This window comes from Stegostoma tigrinum, chromosome 34 (assembly GCF_030684315.1).
Source record: "Stegostoma tigrinum isolate sSteTig4 chromosome 34, sSteTig4.hap1, whole genome shotgun sequence".
Classification (NCBI taxonomy): Eukaryota; Metazoa; Chordata; class Chondrichthyes; order Orectolobiformes; family Stegostomatidae; genus Stegostoma; species Stegostoma tigrinum.
The window spans coordinates 20,887,239-20,914,753 of NC_081387.1; the positions used below are offsets into that span (position 1 = coordinate 20,887,239).

At 43.9% G+C, this 27,515-nt stretch overlaps 1 protein-coding gene across 1 annotated transcript in view; it reads right to left on the reverse strand.

The window, feature by feature from the left end:
• Nucleotides 1-27,515, reverse strand: part of skic2 (SKI2 subunit of superkiller complex) — a 44,912-nt gene that overhangs the window by 10,165 nt on the left and 7,232 nt on the right. The window contains exons 5-20 of the mRNA XM_048520086.2: nt 24,926-25,040; nt 21,595-21,669; nt 20,197-20,250; nt 18,625-18,791; nt 18,086-18,229; nt 17,519-17,664; nt 16,028-16,174; nt 12,614-12,698; nt 11,078-11,184; nt 9,417-9,563; nt 8,423-8,519; nt 7,759-7,971; nt 5,416-5,526; nt 4,361-4,472; nt 1,436-1,554; nt 925-1,062 (exon numbers count right to left, since the gene is read on the reverse strand). Coding sequence (XP_048376043.1) covers nt 925-1,062; nt 1,436-1,554; nt 4,361-4,472; nt 5,416-5,526; nt 7,759-7,971; nt 8,423-8,519; nt 9,417-9,563; nt 11,078-11,184; nt 12,614-12,698; nt 16,028-16,174; nt 17,519-17,664; nt 18,086-18,229; nt 18,625-18,791; nt 20,197-20,250; nt 21,595-21,669; nt 24,926-25,040 — 1,977 coding nt within the window. The remainder of the gene's footprint in view (nt 1-924; nt 1,063-1,435; nt 1,555-4,360; nt 4,473-5,415; nt 5,527-7,758; nt 7,972-8,422; nt 8,520-9,416; nt 9,564-11,077; nt 11,185-12,613; nt 12,699-16,027; nt 16,175-17,518; nt 17,665-18,085; nt 18,230-18,624; nt 18,792-20,196; nt 20,251-21,594; nt 21,670-24,925; nt 25,041-27,515) is intronic.

Sequence of the window (27,515 nt, forward strand, 5' to 3'; positions counted from 1 at the left end):
TTCAACCATTTGGTCAGAGCTCACAAACTACAGTAATTGGCAGCAGAAAGAAACGTTTACTTAGGGCAAGCAGAATGATGGATGTCGCTGAGCGGGTGCAGATGAACTACACTGATCATGCAAGAATGGTGCAATACAAACAAGCATAACATACCATGACAGCAGCTCTCCTGGCCCTGATATTCAATGGGAATACCATTCTGGGAATAACATCCCCACAAAAATATCCAAAAGGTCACCAGTCAGAAACTGAACTGGATGAACCATGTAAACAGTGGGGGCAAGAGCAGGTCAGAGGCTAGGAATCCTGCAGACAGTAACTCATCACCTGACTTACCAAAGCCTCTACAGGGCACAAGTTAGGAGTGTTATGGAATACTCCCCATTTGCCTTAACGAATGCAGCTTCAAGGAACTCAACACCATCCATGACAAAGCAGTTCACTTGAGTGGCAATCATTCCATCTACCTATGCTCAACAGCAACAGTCTGTACCATTTGCAAAATGCAGTTCAGAAATTCACCAAGACACCTTAGATAGCACCTTCCAAACTCCTAGCACTTCCACCTGGAAGGACAAGAGCAGCAGATACATGGGAATACCACCGAATCCAAGTTCCCCTCCAAGTCAATCATCAACCTGACTTGGAAACATATTGCTGTCCCTTACAGCACTGCAGAGTCAAAATCCTGGAATACCCTCCCAAACACCAGTGGGTCTACTGACAGCAAACAGACTGCAGCAGTTCCAGAGCTCACCAGCACCTTAAAGGGTAATTAGCAATTGGGAATAAATGCTGGCCCAGCTAAGACATCTCGAACAAATGTTAAAAAAAACTACAAGTCAGATAGGGCAAGTGTAATATTTACATCTGCTTGAGAGCAAATAAGTCCTTAAAAAGGCTCTGATAGTCTGTGGCTGTACCTTGGCATCCTTCCTGGTGTGGAACTCTGAGAAACTCCGCTTCATCATGTCCTCCACCCGGAGTGCTTCCACCCGCAGCAGGTTCAGGATCATGGTGTAGGTCAGACGGAACTGTGACTGCAGCAGTGTTGGCTTTCCCTGCAACAATACACACATGCACTGGAGGCCTGCACTAAGCAACCTGGATAACAGGAAAGAGTTAGCAAAAGGAACAGCAAAAGGGCAAAAGAAGCAGAGAAGGGCAAGACAGAGTGAAAGAACACAAAGGAAAAGGTTAAGCTGTTTTGAACTAAAGCTAGAAATTGGAGAGTTGAGGCAAAAGCATTCCAGGGTGACCATTCTGCACAGCAAAATACGCAAACAACGGAACTGAATGACTGACAAACTGCTCCATTTCTCATGCAACACACAAGGTCACAAGGGTCATGAAGACTCTTTCGGAACTAGCCGGTTTCCAAGATTGAATCGCATCGCAACCGCTCTCCCCAGGCCCTCCAAGTGCATTTCTTACCAACATCATCTTGTGGAGGTCAGCCATCTCATGGACCCCAGACTTGCACAGGATAATGACCATCCCAGTTGTGTCCAGTCCTCTCCTTCCTGCCCTCCCAGCCATCTGAATATATTCGCCTGCAAGGAGTACAAAAAGTGTCACAGGCGGAGGATTAGAAATGGGTTAAGCAGTCAGGACAGGATTTGAAGATTCTGTTTCGATTTATTTCAGTACCGAAGATTAAACAGTGGTAAGAAAGGAGCTTTCATTTTACATTTAATCAAATGTGAAGCACTGTTGAACATGCAGAGTATTATCCACACCAACAGCCTTCTTAACATACAATGCAGAGATTTGCCAGGCCACTTCAAAAGGGCATTCAAGAGTCAACCATGTTGTTTGCATGTGTGGAGTCATTAGGTCAGCCCAAGGAAGGCTGGCAAATTTCCTTCAAGTGAACTTGAATGGGTTTTTAAATGTCAATCTTGAACAACATTACTGATGCAAGCCTTTTATTCTAGATTTCAAATGAATGAATTTTAATTCCCTATTTGCCATGGTGTGCTTTGAACTCAGTTATTAATGCTGAGTCAGAGAAAATAGGAACTGCAGATGCTGTAAATCCGAGATAACAAGGTGTAGAGCTGGATGAACACAGCAGGCCAAGCAGCATCTCAGGAGCAGGTAAGATGCTGCTTGGCCTGCCGTGTTCATCCAGCCCTACACACCTTGTTATCTCGGTCATTAATGCTGGTTTGGCTGAACTAGCCAGTCCTTAACTGAACTGACAGAATTGTTAATAGAGCGAAACCATTTTACTTTGAGGAGGGAACTTCAAGCAAAGGGGCATAATGTCAAAAGTTAGAGCCAGGCCATTCAGACATAATGTCCAAACAGCTGCACTGATTCAAGCCAACCTGTGTCAGAGCTTATACTCCATATATGCTTCCAGTTCTCTTCATTTCACAATGCTGGGGTTACAGAGTTTGAGCTATAGAGGGGCTCAATAGGCTAGGGCTATTTTCACTGGAGCCTCGGCAGCAAAGGGGTGACCAGAGGAAGTGGTGGAGTCTAGTACAATTAAGACATTTAAAAAAGGCATCTGGATGGGTATATAAATACGAAGAGTTTAGAGGGATATGGGCCAAATGCTAGCAAATGGGTCTAGATTATTTTAGGATAGCTGATGGACGAATTGGATTGAACAGGTCATTTTCTGTGCTGTACATCTCTATGACACTCGGCAACACACATCCTACTATTGCTTTCTCCCTCATGTTGACTCACTCTACCGTTAGATGTATCTGCACTAATTACTTCACCTTCACCCTGCACTGGTAGAATGCCCATTCTCACCAGTCTCTGGTAAAGGCACCTCTCCCAAAATTGCCATACCAGATTGATCAGTCACCACTATAGTGATGACTCCTCATTCTGATCATGGCTGACGGTGGAACTATTTTCTTTGCCACTAACCCATTAAGTGTTAGCAAGAAAGCTCAAGATCGTCACAAAGAAAAACTTGAAAGATGCAACCTGGCAGCCACTTTCCTCCGCGTCTCAGACTATAGATAAAGATTTATGGAAGAAAACAGGGACTGTTGAAACATGGATGTTAAGATGTACGCTAAATCTTCCATATGTAGAAGGCAAGACAAATGAAGATGCGACTAATTGCAAGATAGGAAAATGCTAGGATTTTGTCCACTTCATCAGAGCTGAAAAATCAGGGATCTCTTACACAAGACAAAGTGGACAGCAGCAGAAAGGGGAGTTGATTGAAGTGCAGTTGAATGCTGGAGCAGCTGTAGTAAATGCTGCAATTTTGACAGGATGGTGCAAAATAGATGTGTGAGACATGCCATGATAGCAGAGAGCTAGCACAGACTTGACAGGCTGAGTGGCTGTCTTCCCTGTTCTAACTATTCTACGAGGTACGTTTAGGGCAATGGACAACAAAAGTTGGAACTGTAAATAACTGTTCTTTGGAACAGTTAGTGCAAGCAAGATGGACTGAACAGTCTCATTCTGTGCTGTATTGTTCTGCAATTCTATGCAGCAAGTGAGGCCACAGCAAAATGCAATGCGAGACAGTAGCAGTGGGAGTGAAAAAACATGCAAGAGATTTTTAATTCATTGACAAACTCAGTTTACTCCCCATCCTTAGCTGCCACAAGGTGAAGCTACTCAGCCACCTCCTTGTACTGCTGCAACCCATGTTATACAGCGCTCATCCACTTCTGCTATTAGGACACAGCTCCCATACTGCAACCCAGCAACAGTGAAGGAATGGCAACATACTTAGAATCAAACACCATCCTGACTTCGAAGGTGGTGGTCAAGGCAGCGATGGTGGTGGTCTCATGCATCTAGTGGTGCTATCTTTTGAGGTGGCAGAGATCATGATTTGGTAAGTGCTGTTAAAGGTGTCTTGGTGAATTGCTACAAGGAATCTTGTAGATTGTACAAGCTGTTGCCAGCAAGTGAACGTTTAAAAGGTGGTGATTTGAGGTGTCTGCTAAGCGATATGCTTTGTCCTGGATATCAAGCTTCTCAAGCGATGCTCGATCACAACTCACTCAGGTAGTGTACATTTCATCATCCTTCTGCCTCGTTACCACTTGTGGACAGGCTTTGGGTAGTCATGAGGGGAGTTCTCTGGTCATTAGTATTCCCCATTGGGCCTGGTGTTACCAATGAATGCCAATATTTAAGGGAAATAATGGCATCCAGACCTCACCACTCCATTCAATTTTTCCTCTCACTCCATATCTCTACTTGTCATCCCCCACCTAATTACATTTCCCCCCCACCACCACAAGATTGGACTATGTCTCCTTATTCTCACTACACCTCTCCACTTTTATTTGGTGGTCTGCCTCCATAATGTGACCAAGTCCTGTCATGTATGGGGAGGGGAGGAAAGGGGTTTCACAGCATTACCTGGTGTCAGGTCTCGAAAATTTGTCCCGTCATGTTTGCGGATTGTGTCGAACACCACAGTTCTGGCAGGCATATTCACTCCCATCGCAAAGGTCTCAGTTGCAAAGAGAATCTGTACCACATGGCAAAAAAAAATTAAAATTACCCTGTGATATAAACTCTAACACACATTGTTGAATGCTACATTGGTGCATCAATACTTCCATAGGCCCGCTTACCTCAATTATTCACTCTATGGTGTAAGGCAGAGGAAGATACAGACAAATCCTACAGTCATACGACAGCACAGCATCAAAACGGAGCCGTGCGTTCTCTTTGAAAAGCAATCCACTTAGTTCCACATCTGCACTCTTCCCAATATTCCCACTATATTTTTCCTAATGCAGGTATTGATCCAATTTCTTGCAGAAGAACTCTACTGTATCTGTTTCTACCACCTTTTCAAGCAGTACACTGCAAACCCCATCTATTCATTGAATGGTCGTCTTTGGATTCTTGCCTCTGGACCTTTGACCAATTTATCTAAAGTCTGTGCCCTTTGATGTTATTGTGTGTTTAGCTATGACAGACCATTTCTCTATCAAATCTCCTCTTCACTTTTTCTATTCAAAGAGGAGCAACATCAACATCTCCAAAACCCTTCACAAGTAGGTTGAATCTTTTTACAACCGACCCTAGAAGACTGTGTTTGGTTTTGGTCATCTTTCTTAGGCAGGCAATGAAAGCACTTCAGAGAAGGTTCACTCCCGAGATGGAAAGGCAGAGAAGGTCGGGCCAACAATCACTGCAGCTCAGAACAAGATGCGTTTATACTGAAATGTAAAACACGCTGAGGGGGGGGCCTGGCAAGGTAGATGTTGAGAAGGTGTTCCTCTTTTCAAAAAGGCTAGAAACAAGGAACACAGTTCTAGGAGGAATTTCTCTGCTCAGAGGGTCGACAACCTTTGAAATTCTCTCCCACAGGCAGAAGTTTGAGGAAAAGAAAAAGGTCTCTAAAGGAGTAGGAAGTCTGGGGAAAGTGGGTGAGTTACTGTTCACACAGTATAATGTTATACCTTTACAAGTCCCCTGGTAAACAGCATCTCAATAACCTCCTTCAGGATTGGAAGGATTCCACTGTGATGGACACCAATTCCCCGCTTCAGAAGCTCCACCATCTGAAGGACCTGTCCAAAAGAAACACAAATGAGACTTTTCTTTTAAAAAACAAAATTGCTCCAACAAATCTGGCAAAGGAATCAACATCTCATGATGAACATTCAGTCTAATAATATGCTTCAGTGTCAGCATATTCTGGAGGTGGCATGGAGCCAAGCACTTCTTGTGACACAATCCCAGTGAACACACCAAATCCTGTCTGTCTGTAACCCAGGGGGAAAATACTGAATCTCATCTCGCTGTCTGTAACCCCAGGCACAAAAGAATAGAAGCCCTCCTCACTGTTTGTAGCTCAAGGCAAAAATAAAAAAAACACTAGGCTTCAACTCACTATCAGTAACCCTAAGCAAGAGGATATTGGACTCCATCCTCACAGTGTAGTGCTTGGAACAAGGTCAGCTACGTAGACCTCAGAATCAGCGTACCCTGATTGGAGCTGTTAACTTGGCCCAATTATGGATCCCTGGCTGACAGATATAAATAGGAATGCCAGGGTTCTGCTCACTCCAGGAACTAGCTCAATATCATGTACTGTGCACATGTCAATAAAGGGTGCCTTGATGATGGGATACCAGCCTTCGCGAAAAGGATATACTTGACACAGAAGTCATGCAGTAAAGATTCACCAGACTGTTTCCTGAGACTGTCCTCTGAAGAGAGATGGAGGAGACTGGACCCGGATTAGAAAGTCTCGTCCATGCCAACTGCAATTTCAAATTAAACTAGTCCCACCTGTCTGTACTTGGCCCATCTCCCTCCAAACATTTCTTATTCACATACCAAAAGGGCTTTTAAACGTTGCAAACATACCCACATCTATCACTTCCTCTGCAAGTTCATTCCACACATGAACCACTCCCTGTATGCCAGAAAAACTACTCCCACGTATTAGAACATAGAACATAGAACAGGCCCTTCAGTCCACAATGTTGTGGCGACCATTGATCCTCATGTGTGCACCCTCAAATTTCTGTGACCATATGCATGTCCAGCAGTCTCTTAAATGTCACCAATGACCTTGCTTCCACAACTGCTGCTGGCAACGCATTCCATGCTCTCACAACTCTGTGTAAAGAACCCACCTCTGACATCCCCTCTATACTTTCCTCCATCCAGCTTAAAACTATGACCCCTCGTGCTAGCCATTTCTGCCCTGGGAAATAGTCTCTGGCTATCAACTCTATCTATGCCTCTCATTATCTTGTATACCTCAATTAGGTCCCCTCTCCTCCTCCTTTTCTCCAATGAAAAGAGACCGAGCTCAGTCAACCTCTCTTCATAAGATAAGCCCTCCAGTCCAGGCAGCATCCTGGTAAACCTCCTCTGAACCCTCTCCAAAGCATCCACATCTTTCCTATAATAGGGCGACCAGAACTGGATGCAGTATTCCAAGTGCGGTCTAACCAAAGTTTTATAGAGCTGCAACAAGATCTCACGACTCTTAAACTCAATCCCCCTGTTAATGAAAGCCAAAACACCATATGCTTTCTTAACAACCCTGTCCACTTGGGTGGCCATTTTAAGGGATCTATGTATCTGCACACCAAGATCCCGCTGTTCTTCCACACTGCCAAGAATCCTATCCTTTGTATTCTTTAAGTCTGATTCCTCTCATCTTAAATATAAGCCCTAAAGTCTTTCCATCTCCTGCTCTAGGGAAAAGACACCTTATCTATACCCATCATGATTTTGTAAACCTCTCGAAGGTCACCTCTCCATCTTCTCCAGTCCAGTGAAAAACAGTCCCCTGCCTACTCAGCCTCTCCTTATAACTTAAGCCGTCTAATCCTCATTGAAAACACAAACTACTGAAAGGACTAAACATGGCAAACACAGGCAGGATGGTTCCTTTGGGTGAGGGCAGAGTCTCAAAAAAAAAACAAGAAAAAACGACTGAGATGAGAAGGAGGGAAAATTTTTAAAATTCAGTATTCCAGAAAGCTGCGGGCACTAGTCATTGAGTATATTCAAGACAAAGATGGGTAGATTTCTGGATATTAATATTATCAAAGAGATGAGGGGACAGGGTGGAAAAACGGTAATGAGGTGGACGACCAGCGATAGTGCAGGCTTCAGCGGCTGAATGGTTTTTTCTGCATTTACGTTCCGTCCACACAAACCCAAAGAGGTAATGATGGATCCAGTGCATTCATTTAATTCCTCATCACTCCTGACAGGTGTGGTGCTGTTCAACTCTACATTGAGCTGAGATTTAAAGACACAGCCTCACCAACACATACCTGTGGTAGCTCTCTGTCCGTGCCCTTTAACCGGGAGATGCACTTCTGGAAGAAAATGTGGATCTCGCTCTTCTCCACGGTGCTGGTGAGGTCGACGGTGGTGAGCATGTTGGCATTCTCATCACAGCGGTTCCGTGAGAAGGTGAACGCCACAATGGGAAGGCTGTCTTTCTTCCTCAGCATGTCAATCAGGGATAACCACACGCTCTTATCCTGCACCCAGTGAATTGCAGAAAGATATTTATTGGGGCTGAGATTGTGGTAAGACACTCAACTGGATATAGCTGTGGACTGACTGCTCACACAATCCCCACTGTTTGCAAAGCAAATTTATTCAGGATTCACATTTGGGGAAAAAAAAGGGCTGTCCCGTTTGGATTCCCATTTAGTTCTTCCATTCGGGATCAACAGCAGCCAGCTGGGCAGACTATTGAGTTTAATTCCGAGCAAAATTGGCATTACAGCAACAAACTTGCTCTTGTACTCGAATCCTCTCACCATTAACGCCCAAAACCATTTGCCTCTTTCAATGCCTACTGGACATGCAAACTTCCTTCCAGCAACTGGTGCAGAAAGTCACTCCCAGAAGAGGAGAAAGAGGCTTTGTCAGAGGTAGGGGTGTTTGAGAGCATCATTTTTATCACCAAAGATACAATGGCCTCACCTGGCTCAACCCTCCGTAGTACACTGGCTGCTTGGCTCCAAAAGACTGAGAGTGCTTACTGCTACGTTCCTTCTTGGCTTCAACTGCTGCATAGTATCTGCAAGGGAGGGAAGGGCAAAATCGTGATTGCACTGGGGACAGACCTACCGCAATATCTGGACTGAACTAGTTCACAAAGTGGGATATGGAAGGGTGTAAATACAATGGCTACCCTCACATTTACTAATATTATCATCTATGTAATAATTCAAGCAAGGCTCTTTAAGACCACACTTTCCAAAACTAACAAACATATCCTTGTGAAAGGACAAGGATAGCAGCTTATGAGGGATACCACTGCCTTTAAATTCCCCTCCAAGCTCCCCCTCTACACACAATCTCGACTTGAAAACGTGCTCTTGCTCCTTCACTGTCAGTGGGTCCAAATCTGGGAATTCCACCACCCCCCCCTCCAACGACTGCGTGGGTGTCAATGCATCCCCTCCGCCCCCCCCACAACTGCATGGGTGTCAATGCATTTCTCCTCCTCCTCCTCCTCCTCCTCCTCCCCCCCCCCCCAACCAATGAATAGGCTCCCGCTTTCTGAATCTGGTGCCACGCACAGACCTCAGAGTTCCACAGAACCAGGGGAGTAAAAAGTAACAGCAGTTAGAGGGCCTCCCTAAGCCAAATGGACTGCAGTGGTTCAAGAGGCAGCACATCACTTTCTCAACAGCAACTGACGACAGACAGTAAATGACCCAGTCAGCAAGGCCCACATCCCACAAATGAATTTTTAAAAATAAGGAAAGAACAGGGGCAAGACCCTTAAAAACAGAGATGAGGTTCGAGAGGAGGAGGAAACGGGGCCTTGCTTTAGCAACAAACGGTATCTTCAACAACGTGGCACTCCCTCATTAGTCAGTACCCATCCCAACAGTGCAGAATTTCTTCAGTACTGACCATCCCTTGACAGTGACCCACAGACATGCACACACATAGGCTTCAGACTCACGCCTTGGTGAGGAAGTTCCCCTGAGCGTCGAGCAGTAGGAAGAGTTCATTCTGAGTCTTCTGGCTGTTACCCGTATACAGATGATGCTCCAGAGGCACTGGCCTCTTCATGGTGCTGATCACATAGATCTTCTTCTTCTTTATCCTCCTGTAGGGTGGATGGGAATAAGGACCCAGATTAGGGGCTGCCTACTTGGCAAAGAGAGGGCAGGAGAGTGCAAACTCTGAAGTCACTAGAAAGCTTTTTTTATGAGTATGGGGGAGGCTGGGAGACAGGAAAGAGACCTAAACACAACTTCTCAGCCACTGCAAAACCAGCAATGCAGAGTCTCAAGGCCAAAAATAAGTTAAGAAAGGTTCTGCTCTGGATAGCCCTGACAGAACAGGGTAAACAATGTACTCCAAGAACGGCATACCAACAATACAGTTTCAGTTAGTTAACAACTCTCTCCCTACTTTCTGTACATACTATGGCATTTTCCTGACCTACTTCAAGTCTGTTTGGCCAACATTATTCGATCTTGCAGCATTTGAGGGGACTGTTTTCTGTACTGCCCCTGTACTAGACCTCAGTCTCGAGTTCTCTGGAGTCAGAAGTCTGGCGTTTAAGAGTGAAGAAGTCGGACCATGGGCGCCATGATGGCTCAGTGGTTAGCACAGGATCCAGGTTTGATTCCAGCCTCAGGTGACTGTCTACATGGAGTTGGTATGTTCCGCCTGTGTCTGCACGGGTTTCCTTCCAATTCCTCCACAGTCCAAAGATGTGCAGGTTAAGGTGGATTGGCTACGCTAAATTGCCCCGTAGTATCCAGGGATGTGCAGGATAGGTAGTTACAGGGATAGGTGGGGGTGGGGGTGTGGATGGGATGCTTTATCGAGGGTCAGTATGAACTTGATGTGCTGAATAGCCTGCTTCTGCAGGGATTACATGACTGTAGATTGTATCAGGCCTTTACGAGAGCACAACAGGACTACTCTCCTTACCTAGGGAAGGACGGAGCAGCTGTAAGGGAGTGCCACGTAGGTTCACTGGGCTAGTTTCTGAGATTAGTGGAATGCCCTTGGAGGGGAGAAAGTATATTTCACAAAGTTCAGAAGAACGAAGGGGATCTCATTGAAACAAAGTTCCCAGAACGCTGAAAACAGATGCTGAGAGCTTATTCCCTCTTGTTTGAGAGTCAAGATATAAGGGCACCAGTCTCAGAACAAAAAAGGGGAACATGCATCTCTTAAAAGGGTTGTGAATCTTTGAATCTCCACGAATATATGTGAATTTCAGTCATTTCCCATGTGTAAAGAGATTGCTAGATTTTTGGATAGCAAAAGATCTGCAGAATATGGGGACAGCATGGAGTTGAGGTAAAAACACAAGACATGACCTTACTGAATGAGGGAGCAGACTCACAAATCAGATCAAAATCTTTACTGGAAGTGCTCAACCAGCCTTTGCTAAAATCAGGACTCTGCTTTCTTGCAGCGAGAACAGTTATTCAATTCTGGGTTCAATTTACTTTTAAATCAGCAATGTAAGAGTCGAAATTCAAGCCAGTGGTTTATCCACACCCCTCGTCCTCCAGAAGGCTCCTTGAGGGGAGTCGCAGAGCATGGAGAAGGGTGGGTGGCAGTCTCCTTTATTCTAAGGCTTGGAAGCAAACAGCTCACCCGATCCAGTCGGCAAACTCCAGGGTATTGGGAACCGTAGCGCTCAAAAGAATGAGATTCACGTGGTCTGGGAGCATGATCAGCACTTCCTCCCAAACGACACCCCTCTGCAAGAAAAGAAAGGAAACTGCATTTATATAGTGCCTTGCACAACCTCAGAAGTGCTCCTCAGCCAACCAATGTTGCCGTAACTATTTTTCTTGCACTCATCAGAGCAAATTCAAGAATGCCAAATTTTAAAAAGCTCAACAATATATCCCACAAGGAAAAAGGTTTTGATTCTTTTCTCTATTGCATGGTCTTGGCAAAAGGGGAGCTACGGGATCGACAAGCTCAAAAATGTAATTTAAATGGGTGACGCCTCATTTTATAAATGAGTTCTAGATGTCTCAGAGGAAACATTAATTTCACATCAATCTTGTCAAAATTCCTGATGAGCTTTTATGCTTCAATTAAGTTGCTGTTACTCTTCCAAATTCCAACTGATTCAAGCCTAATCTGTCCAACCTTTCCTCAGAAGGCAACCCAGTTATTCCAAAGTACTAGGCTGGCAAACGCTGAACTGCTTCCTCATCCCTCCTTAAGGAAGCTAAGCAGTACAGTACATGGTTTTCCAGAGACATTCTCTTAAGTGCTCTGCACAACTGAAGCACAGTAAAGCATACCCTCGCTAACTTTTGCGATCAAGTATCCATGTGATAAACAAATTACATTTCTTTCCCAAGCATGCTCCCTAATTTTCCAAACTACTTGCTCTATCTGCTCACCAACTTTTCACCATTCATGAACTAAGACACCCAGATTCCTCTGCAGCCTCACAGCACGTATTCTTCCTGCCAAAACGGGCAATGTCACAATTTCTCCACATCATCCTTCATTTGCCACAACTTTGCCCACTCACTTAACCTACTGATATCCCATTTACTCTCTTCCAAACTGATTTTACTCCCTTACTGTGTTGTAAGCAAAATTGGCAACAATACCTTCCACCTTTTCATCCGAACCTCTCGTCACATCTATTTTTTGCTTCTTATTAGCCAATCAATCTTTTATCCTTACCAATGTTATCACCTACACTGAGGTTTTATTTTCCAAAATAACCTTTGATGTGTCAAATGTCTTCTAGAAAGCTAAGTGTAGTACATTCAATCATTTTCTTTTATTCAGAGCATGTTACTTGCTCAAAAGAACTCTAATACATTGTGCAAACAGGATTTCTTTTTTGCAAAACCATGTTGACTGTGTGAATACACTGCCTTTATCGAAGTGTACTACTTTATTCATAACATATAACATTTCCTTAAGACAGATGCTAAGTTAACTGGCTTGTGGTTTCTTGTTTTCTGACTCCTTTCTTTGAATAAAAAAGTGTTACATTTGCCATCTTTCGATCTGACGGAGTGTCAGCACATTCACACTGTATTAAGTGGCCTTCTTCTGTGCTGTACGAATCTTAACCCTTATTTGTTGGGGTGATTTCCCGTTTTCCCGAGAGTTCTGGGGAAACTCAAGTTGCAGCCCGTGGATTTGTCTCACCTCGGCATCGTTGACATAATGGACCTCATCAAATATCACCCATTCAAGATCACGAATAACGTCCGAGCCATTGTACAACATGGACCTGTGGGAGACACAATGTTACAGAGTCCCAGTCTGCACAGGATCTTCACTTATCCTTTCAGAAGATGTGGGAGTTACTGGCAACAGCAGCATCTGCTGCTCATCCTGAGCTGCCCTTGAACCGAGTGGGTTGCAAAGCTGTCTAAGAGGGCCGTTAATTGCTGAGGGTGGGCACTCACGAACTGACAAGGATAAAAACACTGAAACACAGAAGATAAAAGCAGGATGCCACCATTTGGCTCTTCGAGCCTGCTCCATCATTCATTGTGATTGTGGCCGATCATCCACTCAATAGCCCAATCCCACCTTCTCCCATAACCTTTGATCCCGTTTGCCCGAGGTGCCATATCTAGCCAGCTCTTGAATACATTCAATGTTTTGGCATCAACTACTTCCTGTGGTAATGAATTCCACAGGCTCACCACCCTTTGGGTGAAGAAGTGCTTCCTCATCTCCATCCTGAATGGTCTACCCCAAATTCTCAGACTGTGACCCATGGTTCTGGACACACCCACCATCAACAACATGTTCCCCGTATCTACCTTGTCCAGTCCCATCAGAATTTTATAAGTATCTATGAGATTCCTCCCCGCCTCATTCATCTGAACTCGAGTGAAAACAATCCTAACCTGGTCAATCTCTCCTCATAGATCAGTCCCACCATTCCCAGAATTAGCCTGGTAAACCCTCACTGCACGCCCTCGAGAGCAAGAGCATCCTTCCTCAAAGAAGGAGACCAAAACTGCACAATGTTCTAGGTGTGGTTTCACCAAGACATTGATGTCCAACTGCTACAACATATTACTACTCCTGTACTTGAAACGTTTTATATTACTTGCCCTTTTTAAACCGCCTGCCGCACCTGCATGCTTACATTCAGCAACTGATGCACACTCCCCTCTCTCAATTTACAGCTGCTCAGGTAGCAATCAGCCTTGTTTTTACTTCCAAAGCGAATAACCTCACATTTATCCAAGTTACACTGCATATGCCATTGATTTGCCCACTCACCCAACCTATCCAGATCATGCTGAAGAATCTCTGCATCCTCAAAGTTCACCCTCTCACTCAACTTGGTATCATCTGCAAACTTGGAGATGTTACATTTTGTTCCCTTATCCAGTTGAATAGCCGAGTCTCACCACCATTTCCGTACTAATATTGATCTCCCTCAATTCTTTCCTCTCACTAAATCTTGCATTCTCCAACTTTCCTGGTATCTGATTTGCGCCCCCTTAACCAAAGTATGTATTCAGTTGCTCAGCCATTTCTTTGTCCCCCCCTTATTCATTTGTGTCTGTAGGGGACCTACATTTGTCTTCACCAATCTCTTTCTCTTCACATACCTACTGAACCTCTTAGCATCAGTCTATGTGCCCTGCAAGCATTCTTTTTTGTATTTTCCATTTGCTGAATTCTAAACTGCTCCCAATTCTTTAGACATATTTTTCTTGCCTAATCTATATGCTTTTCCCCTGTCGAATCTGACGCCATCTTTAATTTCCTTGTAAACCACGGAATGGCTCTTCTACCCATTTTGCTTTTGTAACAGACACGAATAAACAGTTGTTGCAGTTCCCCCAATCATTCCCTGAAAGTTTGCCATTGTCTATCCACTGTCACCCCTTCAAGTAAATCTCCCCAGTCTATCAAGGCCAAACTTATACATCATATCTTCATAGTTTCCTTTATTAAGATTCAGAACCCTAGTCTCCGAGTCAACCATCTCAGAATTTTTTTTTAAAATCAAAATGGACAATGTTATGGTCAGCATTCAAAGGGTCTCGCACAGCTAAACTGTTAGCAATTCCCTTCTCATTATATAGTACCAAATCTAAGGTGGCCTGCTATCTAGTGGTTTCGTCCACATACTGGTCAAGAAAACCAGCTTGCATACACTCCAGGAATTCCTCCTTTATGCCATTACGACTAATTTGATTTGCCCAATGTAAAGATTAAAATCACTCAATCACTGACATTTTCTTATCACCTGCATCTCTAATTTCCTGTTTAATGCCATTCCCAACATCACCACAGCAGTTTGGGAGTCTATATATGACACCCATAAGATGTTTAATGCCCCATGGCATGTCTCAACTTTACCCAGAAAGACTCCACATTGTCAGAGCTAATATCATTTCTCATTATTGAGATAGTTTTCTTGTTAACCAGTAATGCCATTCCACCACCTTTTCTTTTTTCCCTGTCCTTCCTGAATACTGAACATAGAACATAGAACAGTGCAGCACAGTACAGGCCCTTCGGCCCACGATGTTGTGCCATGGAATAATCCTAATCCAAAAATAAAATAACCTAACCTACATTTCCTTCAATTCACTGCAGTCCATGTGCATGTCTAGCAGTCGCTTAAAAGTCACTAATGACTCTGCTTCCACGGCTACCACTGGCAAACTATTCCATGCGTTCACAACTCTTTGGGTGAGGAACCTCCTTCTGACGTCTCCTCTATACCTTCCTCCTAACACCTTAAAACTATGATCCCTCGTGGCAGTCAATCCTGCCCTGGGGAAAAGTCTCTGGCTATCGACTCTATCCATGCCTCTCATTACCTTGTACACCTCGATCAGGTCACCTCTCTTCCTCCTTCTCTCCAAAGAGAGAAGTCCAAGCTCAGTCAGCCTCTCCTCGTAAGACAAGCTCTCCAGTCCAGGCAGCATCCTGGTACACCTCCTTTGCACTCTCTCCAAAGCCTCCACATCTTTCCTGAACACCCTAGGACATTTAGTTCCCATCCCTGGTCACCCAGCAGCAATGTCTCTGGAATCCAGTTGTATCGTACCCGTTTACATCTATTTGTGCAATTCGTTCATCCACTTTATTGCAAATGCTCTGTGTATGGAGGCCCAAAGCCTTTAAAGGATGCAAACATTATGATTCTAAAATATCTACCATCCTCACCAGATCTGATCTACACGTGACTCTACATAATTGATTCTTTAACTGTCCTTTGAAATTGGCCTTATGAGCCATGGTATGGTATTGTACTGCTAAAACAACAAAAATGAATGACTGGCATCCCAGCATTAACCTCGGCACCAGATCCCCAAATGCACCATGGGACTAAACTAGATGGACTGCAGCTGTTCACCAATTTCTCAAGGGCAAAAAATGCTGGTCCTGCAAGCAATCCCACAAAATTGAAGAAAAAAAAAAGCAGCTCTCAGGCAGTAAGCTATTCAGTCTTCAGTGTAGGGTTGGTAACCGGATGGGCAAGGAGGCAAGTTTAATTAAAAAAAAAACAATTGAAAGGAAGAAGAAAAAGAAGAACAAACGGACTCTGAGATCAAGGAGAGGGGCAGGGTTACAGACCTGAGAATTTCAGTCGTCATTATGAGGCAGGAAGCTTCTGGATGTAATTGGACGTCTCCGGTCAGAAGGCCAACATCTTTAAAAGTGTTTTTGAAATCCCTGAATTTCTGGTTGGACAGGGCCTTAATGGGTGATGTGTAGATGGTTCTGTTGAGGGAAGATGGGGGAGGGTTGCAGAGAAGAGAGAAAATTCCTTCTGTGACTACAAGCAGTGTTAAAATTGAAGAACACCACAAACAGGAGAGGCAGACCATTCAGCCCATCAGACCATTCCACTATTCAAGAATTGGCTGATCTTTAGCCTTGACTCCACTTTCCCACCCATATCCCTCGAGACCAAACATTATTCGGGGGTGGAGTACTTGAAATGGTAGAGCACAGGCTGAGCGTGAGAGAGGTAGCAGGATCGATGCCAACATTCATATTCTAGGATCAATCTCAGCTACTCAATGACTGAGCACCTACACCCTCTGGGGGGTGAGTATCATTCCTTGAATGACGTTTCTTATCATCCGTGCTATCGTAAGACTGTGAGGCAGGACAGAGAAGCTAGCCTCTTGTTTATAGGCCAGTGCCAACTTCCAACCTGAAATATAAGTGTAATTTTGTCCATCTTGTGATACTGAAGTAAAATAGGTCAATAGGCAGCAAGTACACAAATTTCAGATACCCACGTTAAAGGTGACAGTGACTGGTGGTAAGTCACTGCTTTGAGAGGGATCAAATATCCACTTGGCCCAATTTCAATTTGGGAGGATCAGATTTATCAATACTACAAATCATTGATGACCACAATTGTAACTGGAGGACGATGTCCCAATTTTCCCTGCAAAATTGCCGGATATACCCCTCATTTCTGGTCTTCACTGCCCACCACCGCTTCAAGATGGCCAAAAGCACTTCAGAATCAACTAAATATCTTTCTAAAGTGCAGTCCTTGTTAGAATGCAAGGGAGCTTTTTGTTTTTTTTTAAAAAAAAAGACACAGCAAGGTCCCACATCAACATCAATGAGACAGATGAGCAGATATTCTATTTCCTTGCTTGGATCAAGGGATAGATGATGGCCCACAGTCCAAGAGATAGCTCTCTTGCTCTCCTTCAAAAATATTGGACATGGAACATTTTAGTCACCTGAGCAAGCAGACATGGTCTTAGTTTAAAAATTGTGTTTGAGAGGGTTGCAGACCCTAAAGACTGACTCACTCCACTGTATAGCAGCATCAACAGCCACCGACCTCTCCTCACCACAACGCAGACATGCTGAAACCCAGTGTGACGTTCCCTCCGGACTGGCATTAGAGCCACCAAATTGCCCTATTTCCAAGTTGCCACAGTGTGGATTTGCCAGAGGATGGCTGTACTATTCAAGTGAATCAAGGTTCAGATGAGGAGCTGGCATTGAATTGAGTGACTATGGATCCTCTGTGCCCAAGCAGCTGAGGAAAATGAAGACCATGCTCACTGGCTTTTACTGTTGGCAGACCCTCACCTGGTCATGTGTTTCTGTGAAAGCGCAATAGCGTATTCAGCGACGACAGTCTTGCCCGCTGACGTGTGGGCCGCCACAAACACGGAATCGTGGGTCTCAAGACGAAGGATGGCCTGTTTCTGAAAGACATCCGGCTCAAAGGGCCACTGAAAGGAAAGGGGTGGGGGGTGGGGGGGAGGTTGATGAGAACAACTTAATATGATCACAGAAGAGGATCTTAAAGCTTCAGTCATTGATATATGCTAATAAAAGACTTCGATTTATATGGAATTCTTTACAATTTATGCTTAAAGCATGGCGTCACCCCAGCACCAATCCTCCGACAGCAAAGCATCCCCAACTGCATTGTCCCCCCTCCAGTGCTGACCATCTGACAGCACAATGCCCCTTTAGTGTGAGCGTCAATAGGTATGACCTGTAGGCTTTCTTGAAATGGGTGAAACACAGGGAGCAGACGTCCATCAGCCCAAGCAACACTCCTCCACTGCTTCATCCCACAACCCCAGTAACCAGCCCCATTCCATTTCTGAGAGTTGAAGGGAAAGGCATTGAAGGCTCAGCTCTTACCTTGAAAGCTGGATCTGGGATGCGCTTGTAGAAATCGTCCACAGGGGTGCTGATATCGACTGGGACAGCCCACTGCTCCCTCTCTGGTACAGACCCTTCCTTTTTCTGCTCATTTTGCTCAGGCTGAGGGGTGACCTTCAGCTCCTAAACACAACAGGAGACCCAAATTCAGTCTACATCACAGAGAGCTGATTTCCCTCTCTACCAAAGCTATCAGCTGCTTCCTGCTGGGATCTGCAATGAGCTGCTTGAAAGCGTTGTGTCGCAGATTCAATCAATTGATCATCGCTTTAAAAAGGAAGTGGAAGAAGTACATTAAAGTAAACAATTAACTCGGAGATGGGGGGGAAAACAGACCAGGAGAGTGGGATGAAATTACTGTCTCAAAGGGCAGCCACTCTCACTGTGGAATCTTTTGGAAATGCTGAGGGAATTGACTTCCTCAGCCTGGTTAAAGCTGGCTGCTTGGTAAGAAATCTAGAGCTGAGGTTTTGGCTCAGTCTTATTCAAACAGATCTGTTTTTTTTTAAAAAGTTAACCTGTAACACCAAATCTTCCAAGCTGTTGGTTCTGTGGAGGGGGCCCTTGGTCTCCGTTGTCTTTGCTTTCTTTTCGTCCTCTTCGTCGCTGGATCTCCCGAGATTGAAGTCATCCATCACTCCAATAAGGTTTGACAGGTTCAATAAGCCAGGGGTGACTTTATGCTCTGTAGACAGAGGAGGGAAAATAAAAAAGACAAGAGCTTGAGATGGAGAGGGCAGAAAAGAATAAAAATCTTCAGACCACACGTCGGAGCTGAATTGGATCAGCCACGTAAATACTCCTGTTGGAGACCGAGAATTCAGAAGCACAATAACTCAGCCTCAGACTCCCAAAAGCCTGCCCATCAACAAGACACAAGTCAGGATGCAATGGAATACTCTCTCTCATCCAGACGGGTGCAGTGCCACCATTCAAAAGTCTTGACAGTTTCGAGCCCACATCCCTGGCACCACATTCGTTCACCAGTTTCAAAGTTCATTCCTTTCACCACCAACATACACACATTGGAAGCAGTGTTCACCATCTACAAGATTCAGTGCAACAATTCACCTTCAACAAGGTTCTTTTAACAGCACTCTCTAAACCCATAATCTTTACCACCTAGAAGGAGAAGGGCAGTGGATTCACCCCAGAGTTTCCCTCCAAGCTAAACAGCCTCTGGCTTGAAACTATATCACCATTTCTTTAATGTCACTGGTCACAATCCTAGAGCTCCCTTCCTAACAGCACTGCAGCTGTCCCTACACTCTAAAGGCCGCAACAGTTTGAGAACATGGCTCATAACTTTTGCAAGGGCAGTTATGGACAGGCAATAAATAGTGGGTTGCATTCTCACCTGACCAAGAAGTTTCTAGGTTCCAGTTCCAAACTAGGATTGAGGCACAAAAGGTCGAGCAGGAGCAGACCATTCAGCCCACTGAGTCTGCACCACGATGCAATATGATCAGAGCTAGTCTTCTGCCAGAACTCCACTTTCCCACCTGCTCACCAAATCCCTTGGCTACTAAAATCCAAAAACCTGACTATTGCAGCCATAAGTGTTTTCAATAGTGGAGCATTCACAATCCTCTGGAGGTAAAGAATTATGACGATTCATAATCTCAAGTGAGGAAACTCTCATTTATATCTCAGACCTAAATGATCATCCCTCTACCGAGACTGTCCCCACTACTTCTAGACACCCAAGCAGCAGAAACTACCTGTGTTAACCCCGTTAAACCCCTTCTCAGTCTACTCTGTCTCAATGTGATCACCTTTCATTCTTCTGTACTCCTGTGATTACAGCATCAACCCAAATTTACTCAGCCTCTCATTAAATTCTGTGATATCAAATGAATATTTATTGACTGTTAGGGTAGCTGTGAGGGCACATTTTATTTTGTTTTTGCAAGCGCAGGCAGGTTGAGTACAGTTTGTACTGCCTGTGGCACACAGCCAAAGGAACATGTTGTTTGATGTAATCAGCAAATCATTCAAATCAGACTGCACTGTGTAAAAGGGAATGCCACCCTTACTTTTTCTCTCAGAAATGACTGCAGATTAAGTGCAACTTAACTCAAAGCATTTACCTCTTCCTTGGAAATCCATTCCTCTTTTCCATCCTGGAGGCACAGTGAGTAAATCTGTAAAAGCAAATAAGCAGAATTTATTTACATCTGCACAGGATACTGGAGCCAGTAAGTGGCTGGTCCTTAAGCAGAGAAGTGGACGTTGATTCCTTGTCTTTCACACAGGAGGGAACAGGCATGGACAAAACAGCTGCACTCCAGAGGAAAGCGGATAGTGAGTGCTTCTTGACATCAAGGCAACATTTGATTGATTGTGGCAACAAGGAGTCCAAGCAAACTTGAAGTCAAGGGGAAATCGAGTGAACACTCTCTGCTGTTCGTATTTAATACGAAAAGGAAGTTGTGATTGTTGGAGGTCAACTCTCCCAACACCACAGCATCTCAGGAAGATGGGGTAGCACAGTGGCTCAGTAGTGCACACAGTCTCCTTCAGTTTCCTCCAGGTGCTCCAGTTTCCTCCCACAGTCTAAGGATGTGCAGGTTAGGTGGATTGGCCATGGGAATGATACAGGGATTCTATGATTCTCAGACAGTGCCTGAGGCCCAAGCATTTTCAGCTGCTTCATTAGTTATCTTCCCTCAAATCACAAGGCCAGAAGTGATGCTCTTACAATCAGCACAATTCCCAACTCCTCAGATACTGAAGCTTTCTAAATACACATACAGCAAAACCTGGATCACATTCAGCTTTGGGCTGGCAAGTGGCAAGTAACGTTTGCGTCACACTAACGCCAATAACCACCTCCAACGACAAAGACTTCAGTCCTAGCTCACTGACATTCAACGGTGATACCTCTGAAAAACCCATTGTCAATGGGTATATAATAGACAAAAATCTCAGCTGGACTAGTCATAAATACCGTGGCTACAAGAACTGTTCAGAAGCTGTGAATTCTGTGGCAAGTAGCTTACCTCCCATAGTGTACAGGCACTGCGCAATCAACAAGGCACAAGTCAAGAGTGTGCTGGAGTTACTCTCCACTTTGCTGGATACATGTAACTCCAACAATACCAAAGCAGCTCAGCACAGTCTGGGACAAAACAGTTGACTTGACTGGCACTCTACCCACTAGTTTTCAAAGTGCACTCGCTTCATTTTTGATGCATAATGGCAGCAGTGTGTACAAGATGCACTGTAGAAATTCACCTAAGCTCCTTTGACAGCCCTTTCCAAACCAGTGATTCCACTTAGAAGGACAAGGATAGCAGACACCACATATGTATTTCCTTCCAAACTATCACAACTTGGAACTACATTGCTGTTCCAATCATTCACCGTCGCTGGATCAAAATCTTGAATTTAGCCAGCTTTATATTTATATTATTCTGCGAAATAATAAAATTTTTGAAAACTACTAGCAGGGAGCATTATTCAAACTTTGACTCAGAAACACTTACCCTTCTCAAAGTCAATGCTTTCCTCAAATTCTCCCTTTGACTTAATTGTATCTAAACTTGGCTCATCCATGCCCCCTACAAACGGAGGAGATGAATTGTGGACAGAGAGAAAGAAAACAAGAGAAAAAGAAGAGTGAATTAATTTTATACACTGAATTTACAGCACAAAAAACAGATCACTTCTTTCAACAGATCGATGTTGGTGTTTTAATGCCCTGTACACAATCTTCCCATTTTCCAGAATAACCTTTCATTTCTTTCTCCTTCATGTTCTTAGCAAGAATTTTGATTTGATTTATTCTCACATGTACAGAGATACAGTGAAAACTATTTTTTCACCTGCTATCCAGACAAATCATGCCTTATAAAAGAGTGCATCAGGAAAACAGAACAGAATATACTGTTACAGGTACAGAGAAGGTGAAAAGAGAGATCAACTTGAACATACAAGAGGTCCGTTTATATGTCTGATAACAGCAGGGAAGAAGCTGATCTTGAATCAATTAGTATGTGTTCTCAAACTTTAATAAAATTTTACCCCAACGGAAGAGGGTGGGAGAGTACAGTTGGGGTGGGAGGAGTCTTTGATAACATTAGCTGCTTTCCAGAGGCAGCAGAAAGTATAGACAGAGTCAATGGAAGGAAGGCTGGTTTTCGTGATTGACTGGGCAGTGTTCACAACTCTAACTTCTTAAGGTCCAGGGCAGAGCAGTTGCCATACCAAGCTGTGATGCATCTGGATACAATACTTTCTACGGTGCGACTAGAAAAATGAGAGTCATTGTGGACATGCCAAATTTCCTTAGCCTTGAGTAAGCAGAGGCATTGGTGTGCTCTCTTGACTGCAGCTTTGACTTGGATGGAGCAGGACACATTGTTGGTGATATTTACTACTAGGGCTTGAAACCCTCTACTATCCCTACCTCAGCATCTCTGATACAAATAGGGGCACGTTCTCCACTCCACTTCCTGAAGTCAGCTCTTTTGTTTTGCTGACATTTAAGGAGAGATTGCCATCTTTACACCATGCCCCTAAACTCTCTCTTTCCTGTACTCTGTCTCGTTGTTGTTTGAGATCCAACCGACTATGGTGGGGCCCCTTAAATGTATCCATACTGCTCACTTCGATCATGCCCTGTGCTAGCCAGCTCCAGTTTCACAACCTTTGAGGTACAACATAGAACAGTACACGCCCTTTTGCCCACAACGTTATCCTACTAAGATCAATCTAACCCACATACCCTACATGTTACTATCCTCCATGTGCCTACCCAAGAGTTGCTTAAAAGTCTCTAAAGTATCGGGCTCCACTACCACTGTGGCAGCACATTCCACATGCCCATCACTCGCTGTGTGAAAGAACATGCCTCTGACATTTCCCCAATACCTTAAAATTATGCTCACTCATAATAGTCATTTCCACCCTGGGTAAAAGTCCGACTATCCACCCTGTCCATGCCTGTCATCACCGTATACACCTCGATCAAGTCACCCCTCATCCTTCTTCGCTCCAATGAAAAAAGCCCTAGCTCCCTCAACCTTTCCTCATAAAGCCTCCAGTCCAGGTGGCATCCTGGTAAATCTCCTCTGCACTCTCTCTAAAGCTTCCACATCTTTCCTATAATGAGGTGACCAGAACTGAACACAATATTCCAAGTGTGGTCTAACCAGAGTTTTATAGACCTGTAACATAACCTCATGGCTCTTAAACTCAATTCCCGCACCAATGAAAGCCATATGCCTTCATTACAACCCTACCAACTTGGGTAGCGACTTTGAGGGATCTATGGACGTGGGCCCCAGATCCCTCTGTTCCTCCACACTGCCATGAATCCTGCCATTAACCCCGTATTCTACATTCAAATTCAACCTTCCAAAATGAATCACTTCACACTTTTCTGGGTTGAATTACTTTTGTCACTTCTTTGCCCAGCTCTGCATCCTGTCAATGTCCCATTGCAACCTACAACAGCCCTCCACGCTGCCCACAACTCCACCAGCCATCATGTCATTGGCAAACTTACTAACCCACCTTCCACTTCCTCATTCAAGTCATTTATAAAGATCACAAAGAGCAGAGGTCCCAGAACAGATCCCTGCGGAACACCACTGGCGACTGAACTCCAGGCTGAACATTACCACCCTCTGTCTTTACTGGACAGCCAGTTTTGTATTCAGGCAGCCAAATTTCCCTGAATCCCGTGCCCCCTTACGTTCTGAATAAGCTTATCATGTGAAAGCTTATCAACCTCAGGAAGTTGCTCAGTGACTGTCTGAGATTATGGCCGTCTCTTCTGAACCCCCTCCAGGTGAAAAAACTCAGCTCCCTTTCAATATAACAAAGTGTGGGCCTGGATGAACACAGCAGGCCAAGCAGCATCTCAGGAGCATAAAAGTTGACGTTTCGAGTCTAGACCCTTCATCAGAAAGGGTCTAGGCCTGAAAAGTCAGCTTTTGTGCTCCTGAGATGCTGCTGGGCCTGCTGTGTTCATCTAGCCTCACATTTTATTATCTTGGATTCTCCAGCATCTGCAGTTCCCATTGTCTCTCAGCTCCCTTTCAATGTTCTGTTCTGGAGGTATTTAGTGATCTGTCATGGGGATCAAGTAGACGAGTTCTTTTCAGGTCCCCAGACATCTCTTGGATAACCTTCACCTTGATTAGGCATAGGAGTAGCAGTGTGTGTTATACCTCAAAGCTTAGATTTACCAGAATGGTGCCAGATATGGAAGGTTTGAGTCATGAAGGTAGGCTGGGGCTTTTTTCACTGGAGCATAGGAGATTGTGACCTTAAACGAGCTTAAAAAGAAATTTATAAAATATTGAGGGGTATAACGGTAGTTGTCTTTTCCCTAAGATGGGGACTAGGGGGCATATTTTTAAGGAGAAAGGAGAAAAAAAAAGTTTAAAAAAATAGACACGAGATGCAATTTTTTAAAAAAACAGAGGGTGAATATTGTGTTGAACGAACTTCTTGAAGAAGTGATGGATGTGGATACAATTACAACATTTAAAAAAGAAGTTTGATAGGTACACGAATAGGAAACATTCAGAGGGATATAGGCCAGGGGTAGGCAGGTGGGAATGTTAAGTTTGGGATTACGTTCTGCATCGGCTGGTTGGATTGAAGGGTCTGTTTTTGTGCTGTATAACTATAAATACTTAACACTTGCTCCGAAAAGAGTGTGAACTGATTAAAGAATATGAACGTGCATGAAGTAGTGTTATAACGGGGATCAGGATGGTGAACGGCGGTGGGGGAAGAACTGTCTTTGACTGAGCAATGGCGCCACAAGCATCAGCATAACACCGGGAAAGCCAATATCAGTACCTGGCCAAAATGGGTAATTGGTGGAACTGCCTCTTACAGATTGTGATGGAGGGCCAGGCGGTCGCTGTAGAGAAAGGGAGTTCTTTATCGACAATCCTGTATCATCCAGTAGTACCTGCCAGGAAAGGCAACAAGCAAAGAACTTTCATTTGATAACACTTTTCAATATTGTGTAGCCCACCCTGGGCACATAACCATTGATGAAAATTTACTTTATTGATCCTTCATTCTCATGCTATACTTTCAGTGGGAATAGAAGCAAAGAATGATAGAGCACAGAAATCAGGCCATTCAGTACTTAAGTCTGCAACAATTCATTTGAAGTCTCATCCAGTCAGTCCCACTGTTGTGGGAAATATTCTTTCCTTTTGCCACCTCTGGTTCTTTGGCCAGTCAACTTGAATCAATACTGTAATTATCCTTCAGGCACTTGAGGCAGTTTGAATTCATTACAGTCTTTTGTGATGTTAATCACTTCCCTCATATCCTTTCTGCCTCTGTTTTTGTTTTATTTTTTCATGAGATGTGGGTGTCACCAGCAAGCCCTGCATTTGTTGCCTGTCCCAAATCCCCCTCAAGGGCAATTAAGTGTCAATCAATTTGAGAGTTATTTTTCAATAATTTTGACCCGATCAAGCAAGTAACGAATTATTTTTTGTTCAATAATGGTCAGTAAAACGCTGTTGTTTTTATGTGCATGTAATCATTTGCTCTTCGCATTTGTGGCCCAAGCTATTAAAAGCTAAACCAGATTTTAAACAACCTGAGGGTTTCAGGACAATTTAAATTGGTTTAGACAGTCAGTCAGTCATAGAGCTGAACAGCATGGAAAAAGACCCTTCAGTCCAAAATTATCCATGCTGACCAGCTATCCGAAAATAATCTAGTCCCAATTGCAAGCATCTGGCCCTCAGAAGCCTTCCTATTCATATACTCTTCCAGATGCCTTTTAAATGTTGAATTTGCACCAGTTGCCCCTCAGGTTTCTTTTAAATCTTTCTCCTCTCATCTTAACCTGTAGCTCCTAGTTTTAGACTCTGTTACCCACAGAAAAGACCGTGGCCATTCATGCTATTTTTGCTCCTCATGATTTTAAAATCAACTTCTATAAACATTTTGTAACTTAAAAGCATAGAACAGACCTACATGTGCCAGTGCTGAATGTTATTTTGAGCTTGATGTATTTTGCTATATCTTGCAGTGGTATTTTTCCCCTCAACGTTACCATGCTTTAGTATCATGATAATGTCTGGCTCTAAATAGCGCAACTCCCATTTCCTTTGGAGAAGAAAAGAAAGCAACAGTCTGTTGAAAGTGACTTTCGTTATCTCGTTTCAGGCTGGGAGTTGGATGATTTGCTGGATCTAGAATGGCTGATCAGGCTCAAGGAGCTGAATGGCCTAGTCTTGGTCATCTGTCCCTTTCAACAGGGATTGTGGAGTCACAAATGGTTCTTTCAGCCAAACAATATTAATAGGTTTGGAATTCGTCCAAACACTAATTTATCAGTTGGAATATTTGGGATGACATTAACCACTATCTACACTCAAGCTGACACTAATTACTCCACAAGTACCTTGTTATTTTGGTCGCAGTCTGTAATGTTAGGAAACTGAGAAGTGCAAGCAGCCAAAAGAGATAACCCAATGAGTGACCAATATCTAAGAATACAAGTCAGTGTGGGTGAGGGGTTATTAGGAAGTGTTATCAGTATTTTGATCATCACTTTTAAAGAAACCTATCTGGAATTGGGCACATAAGACCTACCGGATCAGAGATGGTTTTCAAGCATGGGCAAGCCAATAAAAAAAGGTTAGGATGCCTCTAATGTACAGAGTGAAGTAGCAGTGAGCAAGAATTAACAACCATACTTCTTTGGAGCCCAGGTCAAAGTAAGCAAACCAAGAACCGAAGAAAAACCTCAGGCAAGAGGACAAGGAATATGTACCCAGCCAGCCAGAGATTTCAAACTCATTTTCCATTTTGAGTTGACTAAAGCTACCGCATTTTATCGAGTATCATTCTTCATGCTAAAGCATGATACATTCTGCGAAACTTACAAAAACATACCCGTTTTGGGTATTCACGATTGGTCTTGAAAGAAATCAGGACTAATAGACATCTACGTTGGCTCTATCAACTTATGTCTATAATTGGAACTGGCTAAGGTTGTTCCATTAAACTGAAAATAAATCCCCATGTCTCGCAACATCGCCCCTGAGCCTCTAGAGTTGCATGTATGGACAACAGAACTTTCTGTACAAGAACATCAGATTTCCTTCTCTAAAGGACAATTGTAAATTAGAATTGTTTTGACAACAATTGACAACAGCTGATCACCATTACTCAGACTACCTTTCAATTCTAGGAATATTAAAATTAATTTCCACCAGGTTTCAAACCCCACCTGGAACCTCGACACTGAAGCTCCAGCCCAAGCCTCTAGACAACTAACCCAATGGCATAACCAAAAGGCCACTGTCTCCCCGTTCTTTAATGAGCAATCAGCCCAAATTGAGGTAGTTATCAATGCATCCTCTAAATTATGAGCAATGACAAACTGATAGGCAACAGCTACAGGAATAGGTAC